General features: G+C 33.4%; 1 protein-coding gene across 1 annotated transcript in view; it reads right to left on the reverse strand.

The window, feature by feature from the left end:
• The window catches only part of LOC114341748 (integral membrane protein GPR155), a 116722-nt gene that overhangs the window by 14707 nt on the left and 82305 nt on the right, over positions 1-19710 (reverse strand). Inside the window, exon 12 of the mRNA XM_028292561.2 lies at positions 14476-14680. Within this exon, the coding sequence (XP_028148362.2) occupies positions 14476-14680 (205 nt within the window). The remainder of the gene's footprint in view (positions 1-14475; positions 14681-19710) is intronic.

Raw genomic sequence — 19710 nt, forward strand, 5'->3', positions numbered from 1 at the left:
AGGAAAAGAAATAGCAAAAAAGGATGTAAAAAAGAACAACTATGTATCAAAAGAAACAAAGAAGCTTATGGATAAAAGAAGAAAGCTGAACGAAGAAGGCAAAAGGAAATCTATAGAATATGTAAACATCAATAGAACAATACGCAAAATGATAAAAGAAAATAAGAGAAAAGAACAAGAAATAAAAATAGAAGAAGTAATACAGAACAACAAGAATATGAAATGCTTAAGACCGAAACTAGGCAGATTTGAAATAAACAAAATAAAAGACGTAAACGGAGTAGAAACAAACATTAAAAACGATATCATAAATATAATCCACCATTTCTACTCAGAATTATATAAAACAAAAAAGAACCATCAGAAGAAATTAAAACCCAACTTAAGTCGAAAATAAAAATGTCAACTCAGAGCTACAGCCAGAAATAAGAAAATCAGAAATAAAGAAGGCATTGAAAGAAATGAAAAACAACAAATCGCCTGGAAAAGACGGAATAACTGCAGATATGCTGAAATATGGTGGAAAAGTGGTAATTAATACTCCCCATTCCCCTATTAACACGATATTAAAAGAAATAATCCCAAACAATTCGAAGGAATCCTCAACCATTATCCTACACAAGAAAGGGGACAAAGCAGATATAAAAAACTACCGTCCTATAATACTACTCAATGAAATGTAGTATAAACTCCTAACATTTAAATTTTAACCAATAGATTGACGATAAAATTCGACGGATACCAGTCGAAAGAACAAGCTGGTTTTAGAAAGGGATTTAGCACAAGTGACCATTCATTAAGTATAAAAACCTTATAGAACGAGCAAATGAATACCACATTCTTTTATATATAGCTTTCGTAAAGGCTTTCGTGTCGAACATTGAGCAGTGAAAAGTTCTTTGATTAACAGCAGAATTGACCACAGATATACAGACCTAATAGCCAATATAAATACAGTCGAAACCGCTTATTGGAATAGCCTTCGTGCCAAGCAAAAGTATTCCAATAACCGGGATATTCTAATAACCGATCATTAGCGGTTAGTAGAAACGATTCGGGACCTGAAATTTTTATTCCTTAAAGCAGGATATTCCTTCAACCGGTATTCTAATAAGCAGGTTCGACTGTATATATATATATATATATATATATATATATATATATATATATATATATATATATATATATATATAAGGAAGCCAAAACAACAATTAAAGTATATGAGAAATAAGCCACAATTTTACTAAAAAATGAATTTATTAACGTTATTATTAATTGAGTTGGGATTGATTTCATGTAATCGAATGAACTATCTTTTAGTAAAGTCGTCCCAGGAACACAACTCATAAATATTGGCGATATCTTTTTAAAGTCTTCTACTTTAAAATGTATAATATACGTCTGAATTGCCAATATAAATGAGTCAGATTAAATAAATTATTAGAAGAATTTTTTTACTTAGCAACAACATGTTTGTTTTATTTTAATAGTATTTTGTATTTTGACAACGAAACCCGATTTGGGCTTCGAAACGTTAATAAATTCATTTTTTAGTAAAATTGTGGCTTATTTCCCATAAAAAATACGTAATTATAAAAATGCCACAAGGAAATAGCTTCAGAACAACATAAAGTATATGAAGGAACACAATCAATACAAATACATAGAAGCATGAGACAGGGTGACACAATATAACCGAAACTTTTCAATCAGGCTCTGGAAGACATTTTTAAAAGATTAGAATGCACAACGCTTGAACCACCTGTGGTACGCTGATGACATCGTATTGATAACCGATAAAAAAGAAGAATTGTTTGAAATGAAAGAACTGGACATAGAAGCTGAAAAGATAGGCCTTAATATGAATTACAGCAAGACCAAAATGATAACAATTACAGAATGAGGACATCACAATGAGAATCGGACAAGATAAAATAGAACAAGTTCACGTTTATATACAGCGTGTCTACTTAAGTTGGAAATATATGGGACATTTTTTTATTATTAATTTTACGAAAAAAGGTATTTTTTATAAAAAGTTCTGCATACTCTAGAACCTATGATTCAATCATCAAATATCAAATTTTATCAATATTATACGAGGTATGTCAAAAAATGTGAATTTCGTTCAAGAGTAAAGTACTTTTATTTCTCTCAATATCGAAAATTCTTATTATGAAAAGTTGTTTGGAATTAAAAACTAAGATCAAATATGCAATTACATGCTTCTAATTAAAAAAAATATTTTCCAAATTTTCCTCAAATTTATGGATACTTGACTTCGTTCTTATTTATTACACATAGGATAACTCTTTTATTATTACTTTTAGGAAAGAAAGGTATTCATTATAAAAAGCTCTGTATGTCCCAAGATCTAAGATGCAACCATCAGATATCACATTTTATTAATTATTCACATTTTTATACGAGGTATGTCAAAAAATATGAATTTCACTCAGAAGTAAAGTACCTTTATTTTTCACAATATTGAAAATTGTTATTACAAAAAGTTGTTTAGAATTAAAAACTATGTTTCAATATGCAATTACATCCTTCTAATTGAAATATTGTGAAATATAAAGGTACTATACTCATGAGCGAAATTATAATTTTTCAACACTTCTCGTATAAAATTAATAAAAGTTGATATATCATGGTTGTATCTTAGATTTTAGACCATGCTGAGTGTTTATGAAGAATAACTTTTTTTTTTCGTAAAATGAATAATAAAAGAGTTATCATATTTGTCATAAATAAAAACGATGTTGGGTATTCATAAATTTGAGAAAAATTTGTAAAATATTATTTTTTCAATTAGAAGCATGTAATTGCATATTTGATCTTAGTTTTTAATTCCAAACAACTTTGCATAATAAGAATTTTCGATATTCAGAGAAATAAAGGTACTTTACCCTTGAACGAAATTCATATTTTTTGACATACCTCGTATAATATTGATAAAATTTGATATCTGATGATTGAGTCTTACGTTTTAGAGCATGCAGAACTTTTTATGAAGAATAACTTTTTTTCGTAAAATTAATAATAAAAAAGTTTCCCATATGTTTCCAACTTAAGGCCGGCCGTTGTATGAAAGAGAGGTCCCCTACTTTCGGTGCAACAGAAAGAAAAGATTCTTTCCCGAGAGATGCTGCCTCTATCGGAGAAATAACGCAATAGATATCTAAGTGAGGCCGCATGCCGCATAGCCGGCCGATATAATATAGTTTAGTTTGGTTCTTAATCAGTACAGAGAGGTATGCAGGTGCAGCCTCGCTAAGACGACTCGAAATCGTTTTATATATCGGGTGCGAACTTTTAATTTTCTAGGTGGTCTCGCTGAAAATTTTACTCGGATAAATACTGTGCTCGTATCTCGTGGTAAAATCTAAACCAAAAGTATTGGAGAAATCTATTTCGCATATTGGTTCATCATAGTTTGTTACCTACTTCTCATGTCCCAATATTATAAAATTATACCAGGGAAGAACAATTATATCACTCAAATATGTCTAATTGTCTATTTTAGAATGAAAATGTCTCTGTATTTTAATGAAAGCTTATAACCAAGGATGGTACTAAAGATGAGAAATTTGACCAAGGCTGTCTGTCCATCTGTCCGCCCAACCGCGAATGCAACTACTCCGTTATTATGCCAGGTAGAATGACAAATGAGGTGTCGAATGAACGGTTATAATCCAACGATGGAACTAAAGATGAGCAATTTGGTCCATCGGTCTGCCTGACCGCGAATATAACTCCTCCGTCACTGTACCAGGTAGAATGGCAAATAAGGTGTCGAATGCAAGTTTATAACCGAGGATGGTACTAAAGATGAAAAATTTGACCAAGGCTGTCCGTCCATCTGTCCGTCCGACCGCGAATGTAACTACTCCGTCATTATGCCAGGGAAAATGACAAATGAGGTTTCGAATGAACGATTATAATCCAACGATGGTACTAAAGATCAGCAATTTGGTCCGTCGGTCTGCCTGCCCGCGAATATAACTCCTCCGTCACTGTACCAGGTCGAATGACCAATAAGGTGTCGAATGAAAGCTTATAACCAAGGATGGTAGTAAAGATGAGAAATTTGACCAAGGCTGTCTGTCCATCTGTTCGTCCGACCGCGAATGTAACTACTCCGTCATTATGCCAGGTAAAATGACAAATGAGGTGTGGAATGAACGGTTATAATCCAACGATGGTACTAAAGATGAGCAATATTATGTCAAAATAATTTTATTTTATCGAATTATCGCGCTAATTTCATTAAAACATGAGCACAATAAGCTAATTTGAAATAAATTAGTAAATAATATCTAAATATTAGTTTATTGCATGTATTATAATATACTATAATGCCATATGACAAGGTATTTTACTTTCCCGCACGCCGTGCGAGAGTACACTCGTCACCTCATCTGCCATTCTGCCTGGCATAATGACGGAGTAGTTACATTCGCGGTCGGACGGACCGATGGACAGACAGCCTTGGTCTAATTTCTCATCGTTAGTACCATCCTTGGATTATAAGCTTTCATTCGACACTCCATTTGTTATTCTACCTGGTACAGTGACGGAAGAGTTATATTCGCGGTCAGGCAGACCGAAGGACCAAATTGCTCATCTTTAGTACCATCGTTGGATTATAACCGTTCATTAGACACCTCATTTGTCATTCTACCTGGCATATTGACGGAGTAGTTACATTCGCGGTCGGACGGACAGATAGATAGGCAGCCTTGGTTAAATTTCTCATCTTTAGTACCATCCCGAGTTATAAGCTTTCATTCGACACCTTATTTCTCATTCTACCTGGTACAGTGACGGAGGAGTTATATTCGAGGTCAAGCATACCGACGTACCAAATTGCTCATCTTTAGTACCATCGTTGGATTATAACCGTTCATTCGACACCCCATTTGTCATTCTACCTTGCATAATGACGGAGTAGTTACATTCGCGGTCGGACGGACCGATGCACAGACAGCCTTCGTCTAATTTCTCATCTTTAGTACCATCCTTCGATTATAAGCTTTCATTCGACACCTCATTTGTCATTCTACCTGGTACAGTGACGGAGGAGTTATATTCGCGGTTAGGCAGACCGACGGACCAAATTGCTCATCTTTAGTACCATCGTTGGATTATAACCGTTCATTCGACACCTCATTTGCCATTCTACCTGGCATAATGACGAGTAGTTATATGCGCGGTCGGACGGACAGATGAACAGACAGCATTGGTCAAATTTCTCATCTTTAGTACCATCCTTGGTTATAAGCTTTCATTCGACACCTTATTGGTCATTCTACCTGGTACAGTGACGGAGGAGTTATATTCGCGGTCAGGCAGACCGACGTACCAAATTTCTTATCTTTAGTACCATCCTTGGATTACAAGCTTTCATTCGACACCTCACTTGCCATTCTATCTGGTACAGTGACGGAGGAGTTATATTCGCGGTCAGGCAGACCGACGGACCAAATTGCTCATCTTTAGTACCATCGTTGGATTATAACCGTTCATTCGACACCTCATTTGCCATTCTACCTGGCATAATGACGAGTAGTTATATGCGCGGTCGGACGTACCGACGGCCAGACAGTATAAATTTCTCATCTTTAGTAGCATTCTTAGATTATAAGCATTCATTTGACAACTTTATTCGGCAAAAATATTTCTTGGGGATTTTTTGTCCGGGATTTTTTGCGGGGATATTTTGCCAAAAAAATTGTGGGGATTATGTGTCCGGGATTTTTTGTGGGGATTATTTGTCCGGGGATTATTTGTGGGGATTTTTTGTCCGGTATAATTTGTGGGGATTTTTTGTCCGGACCCCTAGGTCAAATACCGAAATTTCCAAAGGAAAGTTTCAAACGGGCTATTACGCTCCTGAATTTTTTAGGTTTTTATAATTTTTTTCGTAGCGCCATCTTATACATAATGGCTACATTAACAGAGCTTAGATTCTTACAGATTCCTATACTCTTTTCGTATTATATGTCCAAGATTTACATTTCACATGCCAATTTCTATTAATTGAAGAAATTTATTTTAAAAGTACACCACGCAAAAAGTACTTTATTACTTCACATTTTTTTAACGTTACTTCCTTTCATTACATATATATTAGTGCTAGACGAAATTTTATCATGAAATTCATTTAAATACTTGAGTAATTTAGATATAAACGCTCTTATATTTATTGAGAAAAAAGCAAAACTTTCACATTTTTTTATAAACAGTACACAACAGGTAGGATAGCAAAAATATGGCTGTAATTAGCGAGATATATTGATAGTAGGTTAAGCATTTTTCGGTATACATATTTGCTCTAGATTATGAGTGGTGTACTTTATAAAGGTGATGGGATCGCCTATACTTATAACATTACCAATGGCCGGCCTTAAGTAGACTTAGTAGAACTTAAGTAGTATATCTGGGTCAAATTATTTGTGATTCAATAAAATTGTGTTTTGACTAGGAAAGTTTTGGGGTAGTTCTGATTTCTTTTATTATATATGGATTTTGGGCTGCTGAATCCGAATATAAGGTTGGCGGACAAAATTTCTTGCCGGAACATTGAAAAAATCGCGAAAGAAAAGAAAAATTTCAGTTTTTTCCCGCTTTTTTGCTCAAATCTCGAAAACTATTAACTTTTAGTAAATGATCTGTTAACAGAAATTAAAGTTCTTAAAATTATCTACAAACATCACTATTTACTTTTTTTTTCAGACGAACCGTTCGGTCTAAAGTACAAGTTAAAAATTGCCAATTTTTAACGGTCTCGGCAAAACCTACTTTTTACATTCCAAAACTTTATTTTTTATTAGAATGCTGTCATTTGATAAATTTCTCCTAGTTTTCTGTACAAATAATAAATGTTAGTTCATAGGCATGGTATGTCTCTTGTGACAGCTTCCATGAGTCCATTCCGTCCTGCTTCCGGAGAGGCCGGGAATGTCTCTGCTTTTTCCTTAGAGTCACAGAAGATCAGGCACAGATGGAGTCACAGTTTCAGTTGGTGTGAACATTTCTTTCGGATCTGTTATCTTGATTTCTGATAAACCTTGAGGTTTTGTCCTTTTAAAATGAATTAGTTGAACAGCTCCCTGACTTCCATAAACCTCAGGCGCGGGTTTCTTTTTTATCCGAGGAATGGATTGCTTCGGAGCTACTGCATGTTTTGGTGCAATACAAGAAATGCCACATATGACGTGAAAAGTGTGGTATTCGTCGATTGTATGTACGTTAAAATCAGCGTTGTCGTACACCTGCTGTGTAAAGCACGGCACGGTTTTTTCATGCTTAGAGTCCCATTGCCTTATATATACGTCGTATATAAATAAACAAATAAATAACCAAAACATGTTTTTTAATGAGTTTTTTTAACCAACTTAAACGTTTTCTTTTTAAAAGTACTCATCAGAGAGCAAAACCAACTTGAAAAAATGTAACTAACTTAAAACAAATAATGTACCTAATGTAAATTAACATTAAAAGTTTTCTTTTGTGTGGTACTCCTGAAAACATGTTACTACGCAAACGCCGACTCCGCATCTTGCACACATGTATCTCGATTAGCTCTTTTTTTCTGGTCTTTTCTGTGGCTACAAACGCTTCACCTTAGAGCAGCTACCTATAAGCGTTGCCACCAGTGCTACAATATAGCATATATCTAAAATATGTGAACAAATATATACGGCAATGGGTCCGCATGACCTGTCTTAGGTGCCAACATTTTGGGGCTTTGGGAACAATAATCTAACATTTTCGGACATATTTCTACGGCAATGGGACACCAATGAGTCTAAAATTTTATAAGCAATGCATATTTTCGGCTTTGGTAAATTGAGACCATAACACCTTGAACGTATATATACGGCGGCTGGGAATACAGACCCACTTTTTCAAAAACATAATATATATGCAGCGTTGGGACAGAAAGGGTTAACGTACAACATACAATCGACGGATACCACACTTTTTACGTCATGGGTGGCATTTCTTGTATTGCGCCAAAACATGCAATAGCTCCTAACCAATCCATTCCTCGGCTAAAAACTAAACCCTCACCTGAGGTTTATGGAAATCAGAAAGCTGTTCAACTAATACATTTTGAAAGGACAAAACCTCAAGGTTTATCAGAAATCAAGATCCGAAGGGAATGTTCACACCGACTGAAACTGTGACTCCATCTGTGCCTGATCTTTTGTGGCTCTAAGGGAAAAGCAGAGACATCCTCGGTATTTTAGGATGGAATGGATTCATGGAAGCTGTGAGAAGAGACATACCATATTCATATTATGAACTAACATTTATTATTTGTACAGAAAACTAGGAGAAATTTATCAAATGACACCATTCTAATAAAAAATAAAGTTTTGGAATGTAAAAAGTGGGTTTTGCCGAGACCGTTAAAAATTGGCAATCTACAACTTGCCCTTTATACCTAACGGTTCGTCTGAAAAAAAAAAGTAAATAGTGATGTTTGTAGATAATTTTAAGTACTTTAATTTCTGTTAACAGAACATTTACTAAAAGTTAACAGTTTTCGAGATTTGAGCAAAAAAGCGGAAAAAGCTGAAATTTTTCGATTTTCTCGCGATTTTTTCAATGTTTCGGTATAGTCTGGGCTGATTATCGGAGAATAGGCCATTTTTGGGAAAAGTTATTTACCAGCAATTTTATTGCTGGAATCGAATTATAAGATCCTATATATTAATAATATAGGTATGCAAAGACCTCAGATAGTGTGCTACTATTTTTATAAACAAAATGGCGCCCGAAAATCGTGTTTTTTTTCAATTATTGCTCTATAACTCCGAAGATTTTAATTTTACAACAAAAACACCCAAATAAAAATTCACCGTGATTAAATTCTGCATAGAGACGTGTTTTTCCCGATCTGCTCCGACGACAATTTTCCTCGGAAAATGCGGGTTTTCCCAACAAAATCTTTAATTTTCAAATGAAGTTTTAGATAAATAATTATCTACCAATAATTAAATAATTTGGTGACTTAAAACCCTTCTTGGTTTAGATTATAGTTCCAGAAGCTGGTGAAAATTAAACGAATATTTTAGCAACAATTCAATTGTTAATTAATAATTTACGGTCGCAATAATAACCAAAATAATTATGATACACTGATCAAACTTTGAAATATTATAAAGTTGAGATGCCTATTTAACATTTTATCGACAAAATATAAATTTTTTATTTTTGAAGTTATACTTCTTTACGGGCGTAATGACGGTGAAATTTTATATGGGAAAACCTAGCGACCGGGCGCATGCGCATTATAACTTTGTTCTGATTGGATGTTCAAATGACATGACAAAAATTATCCAATATGGCAGCTGTGGCACAGCTGTGGGACTGTGTTTGGTTATAATGTATGCTTGTTGCGTTTTAAAATTTGTAGGAAGAGAAACAACAAACAAAAAGTTAGTTAATGGTTATACTGCCTTTTTAAATAGTTTTCATATTATATTTTTGGACTTATTTACATAGAAGAGATGATTGTTGCATGCCAATGTGAAAGCTCATCAAACTGTGCCTAGTATGAGTGCCGCAGATCTCGCTTATTCAAAGCTAAAGAATCTTTCACTGGTAAGTGTTTTATAAATAGTTGATCAAATTTTGTTATGATATTTGAACATAGCCACTTTGCACGACGCAAGTGATTGCGAAATGTATTAGTCGTTATACGGGCTCCGATACCTACCTTGAACCTACCAAAATACATAAGTAGTATGTAATACTTTTTTTTACATAATTTGATTACCATCAAAATTTATATCAATATTCACCTAATATATTGTCTTCTTACCCTATGTTTTGTTTTATTTTTTCAATTCTAAATCATTTCAATTCAAAATCAAAATAATTTGATTTACATAAGTTAAAAATGTCAAAAGGTTAATCTGTTTAGTTAGACGATCTTCGCACATAATGACAAGCTGCCTCTGTGGTGCAGTTTTAATGCGGGTGAATCCCAATACAACGCAAATACCAGCCGCGTGGTAAGTTGGTTCGAATCCCAATAGAAACTTTTATTTTTTTATTTTTTTTTATACATTTTATGATTGTAAGTATATTTATTATATAATTTTATTTTCAGAAAATACGTATTTAGTTAAAAATTTTTCCGACAATTAATGTTCAGAAATCATTTGTGGCATTTTTAATGTGTTTGTGTGTGTTTTATTTTTTTATTATTTTAATTTTTGGCACTGTTTTAATAAAAATGTTTGAGAAGTATTAAGTATAAATTAATTTAATATTTAAATAAAATATAAATAAAAAGTATATTAATTTCGTTTATAATCATATAATCATATAATAGAAGTATAACTTCTTACGTGCGTACAAAGTACACACACATTCTTTTTTTGCATAATCTTTAAATGTTTAAAAAAAATAGTTATAAACAAATTAACGTTTCTCAGAAAGTTTTTATTATATTATAATTTTAAAAAATAGCTAAAATGCGCATTTCAAATATCTTGAAAATGAATGCTTTTTTGCAACCATTTGCAAAAAAGTTATGAAACAGCGAAGTAAACATACGATTACTACGGTGTTTATAATTTTTTTTAATTCTTTCAAAGCGTAGAAGTGAGTTTAAAGTACAAGCTAATTATTTACAAAAAAATATCGATTATCAGTTTAATGGTTATATTTTAATTAAAGATTATAAATATATTTTTTGTAATTTACACGCGCGAAAGTAGACTAATACAATTTGCAAAAAAGTTATGAAACAGCAAAGTAAACATACGATTACTACGGTGTTTATAATTTTTTTTAATTCTTTCAAAGCGTAGAAGTGAGTTTAAAGTACAAGCTAATTATTTACAAAAAAATATCGATTATCAGTTTAATGGTTATATTTTAATTAAAGATTATAAATATATTTTTTGTAATTTACACGCGCGAAAGTAGACTAATACAGTACTGTAGCTAAAATTTTCACTCGGAGCGACGACTGGCCGCGCGACGTACACTTTTAATAAATAATGTATGCTGCGTGTCAGTCGTTTCGAGTGAACATTTTAGCTCCGACTCTGTATCAGGCCTACTTTTGCGCTAAAAATTACAAAAAAAGTATTTTTAATCTTTGATTAAAATATAACCATTGCACTAATTTTTCACATTCTTTGTAATTAGATTGTACCATAGACTCACTTTTAAGCTTTAAAACAATTAAAACAAATTATAAACAACGGAGAAATCGTATATTTACTTTGCTGTTTCAGAACTTTTTTGCAAATGGTAGGAAACATTTTTTAAAGCATTCATTTTCAAGACCTACGAAATACGCATTTTAAGTATTTTTTTAAATTAGAATATAATAAACAATTTCTGAGAAATGTTAATTTGTTTATAACAATTTTTTTTAAACATTTAAAGATTATGCAAAAAAATGAAAAAATTATATTTTGTCGACAAAATATTAAATAGGCATCACACCTTTATAATCTTTCTAAGTTTGATCAATGTCTCATGACTATTTTGGTTGTTATTGCGACTGTAAATTGTTAGTTAACAATTGAATTGTTGCTAAAATATTCGTTTCATTTTCACCGGCTTCTGAATTTATAATCTATACCAAGAAAGCTTTTATTTCACCAAGCTATATAATTATTGATAAATAATTACTGGCGCAAAAAATTTATTTGAAAATTCGAGATTTTGTTGGGAAAACCCACATTTTCCGAGGAAAATTTTCGTCGGAGCAAATCGGGAAAAACATGCCTCTATGTAGAATTAAATTGGGGTGAATTTTTATTTGAGTATTTTTGGTGTAAAGTTAAAATCTTCGGAGTTATAGAGCAATAATTGAAAAAACTACGATTTTTCGGCGCCATTTTGTTTATAAAAAAAGTAGCATACTATCTGCGGACTTTGCATACCTATATTAATAATATATAGGATCTTATAATTCGATTCCAGCATAAAATTGCTGGTAAATAACCTTTCTTTGTACTTTACTAATTAGACCAGCGTATTATAACTATTTTTTTTTAAATTTAAAGATTATGCAAAAAAAAGAAAAATTTATATTTTGTCGATAAAATATTAAATAAGCATCTCATCTTTATAATCTTTATAAGTTTGATCAATGTATCATGATTATTTTGGTTATTATTGCGATCGTAAATTGTTAATTAACAATTGAATTGTTGCTAAAATATTCGTTTAATTATCACCGGCTTCTGGAATTACAATCTATACCAAGAAAGCTTTGATGTCACTAAGTTATTTAATTATTGATTAATAATTACTTACCTAAAACTTTATTTGAAAATTAGAGTTTTTGTTAGGAAAACCCGCATTTTCCGAGGAAAATTTTCGTCGAAGCAAATCGTGAAAAACATATCTCTATGCAGAATTTAATTACGGTGAATGTTTATTTGGGTGTTTTTGTTGTAAAGTTAAAATCTTCGGAGTTATAGAGCAATAATTGAAAAAAATACGATTTGTCGGCGCCATTTTGTTTATAAAAAAAGTAGCACACTATCTGCGGACTTTGCATACCTATATTATTAATATATAGGATCTTATAATTCGATTCCAGCAATAAAATTGCTGGTAAATAACTTTTCCATGAATTTTGCTAATTAGCCCAGAGTAGTAAGAAATTTTGTCCGCAAACCTCATATTCGTATTCAGCAGCCCAAAATCCATATATAATGAAAGAAATCAGAACTACCCCAAAACTTTCCCACTAGGGAGCTCGTAGAGTACAAATTGACTAAGTCATTGGGTCACATTACCAGAGGAGAAAAATATGAGTTACCGAGAATTATTATGCAAGGAAGGATCCAAGGAAGAAGAAGCATAGGAAGAAGACGCCTCTCCTGGCCGAGGAACCTAAGAGAATGGTTTAACTGTAGTTCATTACAACTGTTCAGAGCAGCAGGTAACAAAGTGACCATAGCCATTATGATATCTAACCTCCGATAGGAGATGGAACTTTAAGAAGAAGGGTCAAATTATAAAACTTAAGGAAAACCAAACAGCAGAGATAAAAAGACGAGTTAGTCTGCCGTGGGCGGCATTTGGCAAACTAAGTTATATCTTTAAAAACAAAAGATATCCACACATCTTAAGACCAAGGTATACAATCAATGTGTACTCTCTGTTCTCACTTACGGTATCCAAACCTGGACGTTTACAAAAGCAAACATGAACAAAATCATAAAAACGTAAAGAGCAATGGAAAGGCAAATGTTGAGCATAATACTAATGGATAAAAAAAAGAAACGGGTGGATAAGAGAGAAAACCAAAGTTAGGGATAATAGACAAGAAGTTGCAAAATTGAAATGGAGATTTGCCGGACACACTATAAGACAAAAAGAAGACGATGGAACAAATTTTTTATAAATTGGAGACGGTGGGAATATAAACGAAGCAGAGGAAGGCCACAAATGAGATGGGCAGATGATGTCAAGAAGCACGTGGGCTCTAGGTGGATAACTGTAGCGACAGACAGAGAAGAATGGAAAATGATTGGGGAGACCTATGTCCAAAGTTGAACAGAAGAAGGCTAATTAAATAGAGAGATAGATGGTAGGTTATCAAAAATTATAATATAATCCAAATATAATAGTCCGCGTTTCTACAAAATACTGACGTCAAAAGAGTTACACTTGTAACGATAGTCTAGAGTCTAGGATGAAATTCGTATACCTGTGCAATTATGAAAACCTACAATTGTATGAAACCACCTTGGCAGATTCTGTATTATGCTTGAGGAACACACCTTATGGGACTGTTTACATATATACCATTTCTCAAGCATTAAAACACATTGATGGCAAATCGTTGGTACATAAAGATAATAAATCATCCAATATATCACATATATTTCAAATTAGCCGATTTTGGCACTTTGTTTGATCTAAATATGGTAAGTTAGCAAAAATTTAGAACTGATTCATTAAATTTATAATTATTAAAATATATTGCATTAATGCACAAATTTAAAATTTCAAGTTAAAAGGAACGGAACCTAAAATCCGAATTATTATTCTCTGCGCTTTTTAAGATGTAAATATAAAGCAGAACAGAGCGGTGAATACTCGACACGGTAGTCTATAATTGCATTCACGACTTGTCGTTCACCGTGATAATAATATTTAGCGAACTAGTTCATTTTGAATACCTAAAATAGTTTTAAACTTTTGAACGATGCCCAAAAAGTGAATAAAAATCAACTAAAAGTAAATATGATTCAGATTTGGTTACATATTTGATTACAGGGTCTCCATCATGTGCTTATACGTATTTCGATTTCAAATAAATCTCATCAGAGCACCTCTGTAGAATCACTCTGGGGAAGTGCTGTTTTTTTTCTAAAAGAAAAAATTTTCTGACAAAAGTTTAGACAAAAATCTACACCAAAAATCGATTTACGATTTAAAATTTATAGGAAATAATGAAACTGTACTACTTACCACGAACATTGAACACAATAACAAAATCAACAAAACCGTATGTCTTAAGATCTGTGGTTCATGAGATTCGGGTTCCTCTTCGATAAGTTCGAGATCGTCGTCTATTTGCTGCTGATACTGTCTTACAACACCCTGGCACATTTCCCGTGTTGGCCCTGCACAACCATACCTCGTAGGACATAAGCCGTCCGCATTTGGACTCATTCTAAAACAAAAACATGTATTTAAATCCGGTTAAAATTACTATATCTATCTACAACTTGAAATGATAGTGTAGGAAACAGAGGTTGGACCTCGCAAAATTGACACAAGTCCGGTTTTATTTTTTTTTGGTATATCAAGGGGTGCTTATTATGAGACTAACTTTTTCTTAAAAAATTTCGCCACGGAACCCCACTTTTCATCCCTTTAAAGGGGGTAATTTGTGGTTTTTGTGAAGCATAGCCCTTCCTGTACGTTTTGCAAAAAATGTACTTAATAGTAAAATGAAAAGGACTATATTTCCTACTATTTATTTTCCGACAGCATATTATCACCTACCGTTTAGCGGGGGTGGCGCCCCAAAGTTGACAAATTTTTAAAAAAGATGTTTTTAAAAAAATTATTTTTTCCTAACTGTAATGAAAATTAAGAAGAAACCCTGCGGCAACTAATCACAAATAAGTGGCTGAGTTACATTTTAAAAAACCCATTTTTATACCATCTGAACCGCCTACGCTAGAGTAAAAAAACTTTCAGCGATTATCCATGTACTGGTGTTATTTATAAATTTGTATAATGCACCCCCATATTTTCCCCGGAACCACCCTAAAAAAAAGAAGAATTAATAAATAAAATAATCAAACATTGATTTTGGGCCACCACTGTGTGCTTTAGGGTGCAAAGAAAATAAAATATGCATAGATCATGTGTAGCAGACAGTGTGTTCTTTTATTTTCCATAAGTACGTTATCCATAAAATGAATAGGTGACGAAAAAAAAAAAAAAACCAAAAATTGGAGCCCGCCAAAGCATTTCTGAGGTTTACGGCGCCACTGTGCCGTAACGGTTGCTTATATGAAAAGAATGCATAGGACCTTAGTTGTAGAGAAAATAGTGGTATTTAATTCTATATAAATTTTGTTTTAAAAAAATGCATATGTAATGAGAAAATCGTAAAAACATGCTCTCCAAGGGATAGGAGTAGTTTCTGCAGTCTCTTTTTAAGGATAGGGGTAGTTTCCGCAGGGATGTTGCAATAATCATATATATTTATGAAAAACCCCATTGATGGAGCATATGTCCATATGGGTAAAAAAAAAACCTTTTTTTTCAACCCCCCCTTTATTTATTTTTTTTTGGCTGCAGGGGTTGCATTAAGAAATCGCTATAAAGGGCATGGTGTGTGAAGGATTCCAAGAATATCTCTTTATTAATTCTCATTTTTTTGGGGTGGTTCCGGAAATAAAATGGGGGTGCTTTATAGAAATTTGTAAATAACACCAGTACATGGATAATCGTTGAAAGTTTTTTTACTCTAGCATAAGCGGTTCAGATGGTATAAAAAGGGGTTTTTTAAAATGTAACACCATGTAATTAAAAAATGGGCAATTGCCCTTAAATGAAACCTATACCAAAAAATCAGCCACTTATGTATTTGTGATTAATTTCTCCAGGGTTTCTTCTTAATTTTCATTACAGTTAATGAAAAATATATTTTTTTAAAAGGTGTTTTTTAAAAACTTTTCAACTTTGGGGCGCCACCCCCGCTAAACGGTGGGTGATAGACATATGCTGTCGGAAAATAAATAGTAGGAAATATAGTTCTCTTCATTTTACTATTAAGTAATTTTTTTGCAAAACGTATAGGAAGGGCTACGTTTCGCAAAAACCACAAATTACCCCCTTTAAAGAGATGAAAAGAGGGGTTCCGGGGCGAAATTTTTTAAGAAAAAGTTAGTCTCATAATAAGCACCCCTTGATATACCAGAAAAAAAAATAAAACCGGAATTTTGCGATGTTCAACCTCTGATTCCTACACTATGAGGAAGGATTGCATGTTTCAAGTCAATATAGTAGTACTATTATATTCTATTTATTATTCAATATTCTATTTTTATTTTTCGAACCCCAGTCTACAAGTAAACGAGAATCGAAATGAAATCTTATGTCTGGCTGAAGTTTGGCGATCATCGTGATTATTTGAATTCTGTTCATTGCTGCTCCAAAAAGTTGGTTAGGCGAGCAATTAAACTACTCTCTAAAATTGTGCAGCCATGACATTCGTCTCCTTCCAACGCTACACTTTCCTAAAATCTTGCCCTGTGTGATATTCTGCGGAAGCTGGTATTTTGTTACTATCATAAAGTGGCAAAGGTATTGTAATTTTCGAATCTTTATTTCATTATACAGTTCTGTTTATAACAAATCTTATAGCATAGCAAGCTGAAGATAGTTTCTTCCTTAACAAGTCGATATGAAGGGACCATTTAAGGTTGCTGTCTAAAAAAACACCAAGAATTTTACAGAATCAACGGTACTGATCTGGCTGTTATTAAGAGGTAAGGGTTGAACATCCTCTTTATAAGATAATTCACTGTTTTTTCTACGTTAAAAGAGAGTCAATTCGAGTCGGGCCAGGGTTTTATTGTAACAAGATCAGAAGTTATAGTAGCATGAGGAGTTGCAATATCTGAGTTGCAGAAAACATGGTATCAGTGGTACATTTATTATTTAAAAATCCGAACTGATTTTGTGATAAAATGTTGTTTTCAACGAGAAAGGACCGAGAAAGTAAAATCCTTTATACAAGGTATATTTATTAAAATTCCCTAAAAAGGGCTACATCACAGAACTAGTTTTCGATCTGATAACAGATCATCATCAGTGATAACATTCTAACCACCAAAATACAAAAATATTCTGGTAAAAACCCTTTAAACTTGATCCGTCATGTAAACATTGATTCATCATCATCATCATGCAACCTCTTTTGTCCACTGCTGGACATAGGTCTCTCCCATTCTTCGCCACTCTTCACGGTTCTGTGTTTCTTGTTGCCATTTCTTGGATATTCGGTTAATGTCGTCCATCCAGCGTGTTGTTGGTCGTCCTCTGCTGCGTTTGTCTTCTCTTGGGCGCCAGTCAATTAGTTTTCTGGTCCATCTTGAGTCTTTCAGTCGCGCTATGTGACCTGCCCAATTCCATTTCAGCTTGGCTATACGTTCAACGACATCAGTGATACCTATTCTTTTCCTTAAGTCTTGGTTCCTTATTTTGTCTTTTTTTTTTCACGCCGACAATCGATCTTTCCATGTGCCTTTGTGCCACTCGCATTTTTAGTGCTGTTGTTTTTGAAGCGTGAGAGTTTCTGCTATGTCATAATAGGAAGAACGCATTGGTCAAATGTCTTCCGTTTCATAGCTGTCGGGATGTTGCTCTTAAAGATGTCTCTTAGTGAACCATACGCCGCCCAAGCAAGTGTTATTCGTCGTTGAAATTCGCAAGTCTGATTGTCCTTGCCTATTCTCATTTCATGACCGAGATATACAGGGTGTTTGGTAAAGAATGGGCCATAGCTTAACCTTAGGTTCCTGAGGTTAAAATAGGTCGATTTAAGCTAACTTACCTTAGTACAAAAGTTGATAACCGAAATACAGGGTGTCAAAGTTAAACTTTTATTTTATTTATTTTTGAATATTTCCTGACAGGCATGGGACAACACGAAATTTGGTAAGTGGTGCTGGTACTGTACACCCTACTAAATTGTGTTAAACAAATGTTTCTGGCTACTACCAGAGGCGTACGATGGGGGAACGTGAATGCTTGACCCTTTCCAAAGTCTACGCCACTGGCGTAATTTCTATTTTAGTGCAATTTTTTTATTCTCCAATACTTTCTATGTAAATAACGTAATCGGTATTCGTAACGATAAAGCCATTAGTTTTCGAGATATTTGAAGCTAAAAACGAAGGAGCATAATACATTAATCAAAATAAGTGTGCCTTTTCATTTTTAACTTCAAATATCTCGAAAACTAATGACTTTATCGTTACGAATGAAGAGTATATTATTTACATAGAAAGTATTGGAAAATATAAAAATTATGCTAAAATAGCAGTTTCATCAGTGGCGTAGAATTTGGGAAGGGTCAACCAATAATTTTCCCCTATCGTACGCCTCTGGTATTAACCAGAAACGATTATTTAACATAATTTAGTAGAGTGTACAGTACCTACACTTTCTGCCAAGCATCATAATACAATATCATATACATATCAGGATATGTCAAATAGTTTTATAGTACTGGGCGGGCACACATAGTTCTTAAAGTTTTAAATAAAGAATTTTTTTTATTATCTCCCTTTATTGACAATCAGATATAAAACAAACATCTATAAGTCAATTTGTTGGTCTTACATTAAATTAAATTATTGTAAATGTGGTGACGTGGAGAGGTAAACATCCAGCGATGTTTCCTCAGTTACCTCTTAGGTCGGAGGGCCAGCTTCTTCTGAGTCTTCTATTGTGGACAGGTTGCAGTAGTGGATGAAGTAGTGGATTAGGATGGTCTTCTAGTTTGTTGTGGTGTTTTCTGTTGTTTTCTCGGATGACTTCGGTTACATATGGAATTTTTAGATCTTTGTGTAGAGTTTGGTTTGATACATACCATGGTGCATTAACTATTGCTCGAAGTATCTTGGATTGCGCTCTCTGGATAATCACAGTATTGGATTTGCTAGCACAGCCCCACAGTTCAATGCCATAAGTCCAGATTGGCTTTATCACTGCTTTATATATTAGCAATTTGTTTTCTATTGAAAGGTGGGATTTTCTTCCAATGAGCCAGTAAAGTTCTTTGGTTTTTAGGTCAAGTTGCATTCTTTTCTTTGTTATATGATGTTTCCAGTTGAGTTTATTGTCAAAGTGTAGCCCTAGATATTTGACTTGATTACTTTGTGGTATTTTTATTTGATTGATGGTTACTGGTGGGCAGGTTCCAGTCCGGCAGAGTGAATGTTATATGGGATGATTTTGTTTCGTTTACCTTAAACTTCCACTTCTTCAGCCATATTTCAAGTGAGTTTAGATGTTCTTGGAGATTTTGTGTTGCTGCAATAGGATCGTCATGCTTGGCAAAAATAGCAGTGTCGTCTGCAAATGTCCCGATGGTTGTTTTATCATTTTTAGGCAAGTCATATGTATATAGTATGTACAATAATGGCCCTAGTATGCTCCCTTGTGGTACGCCAGAGT

This window comes from Diabrotica virgifera, chromosome 7, assembly GCF_917563875.1.
Source record: "Diabrotica virgifera virgifera chromosome 7, PGI_DIABVI_V3a".
Taxonomy (NCBI): Eukaryota; Metazoa; Arthropoda; class Insecta; order Coleoptera; family Chrysomelidae; genus Diabrotica; species Diabrotica virgifera.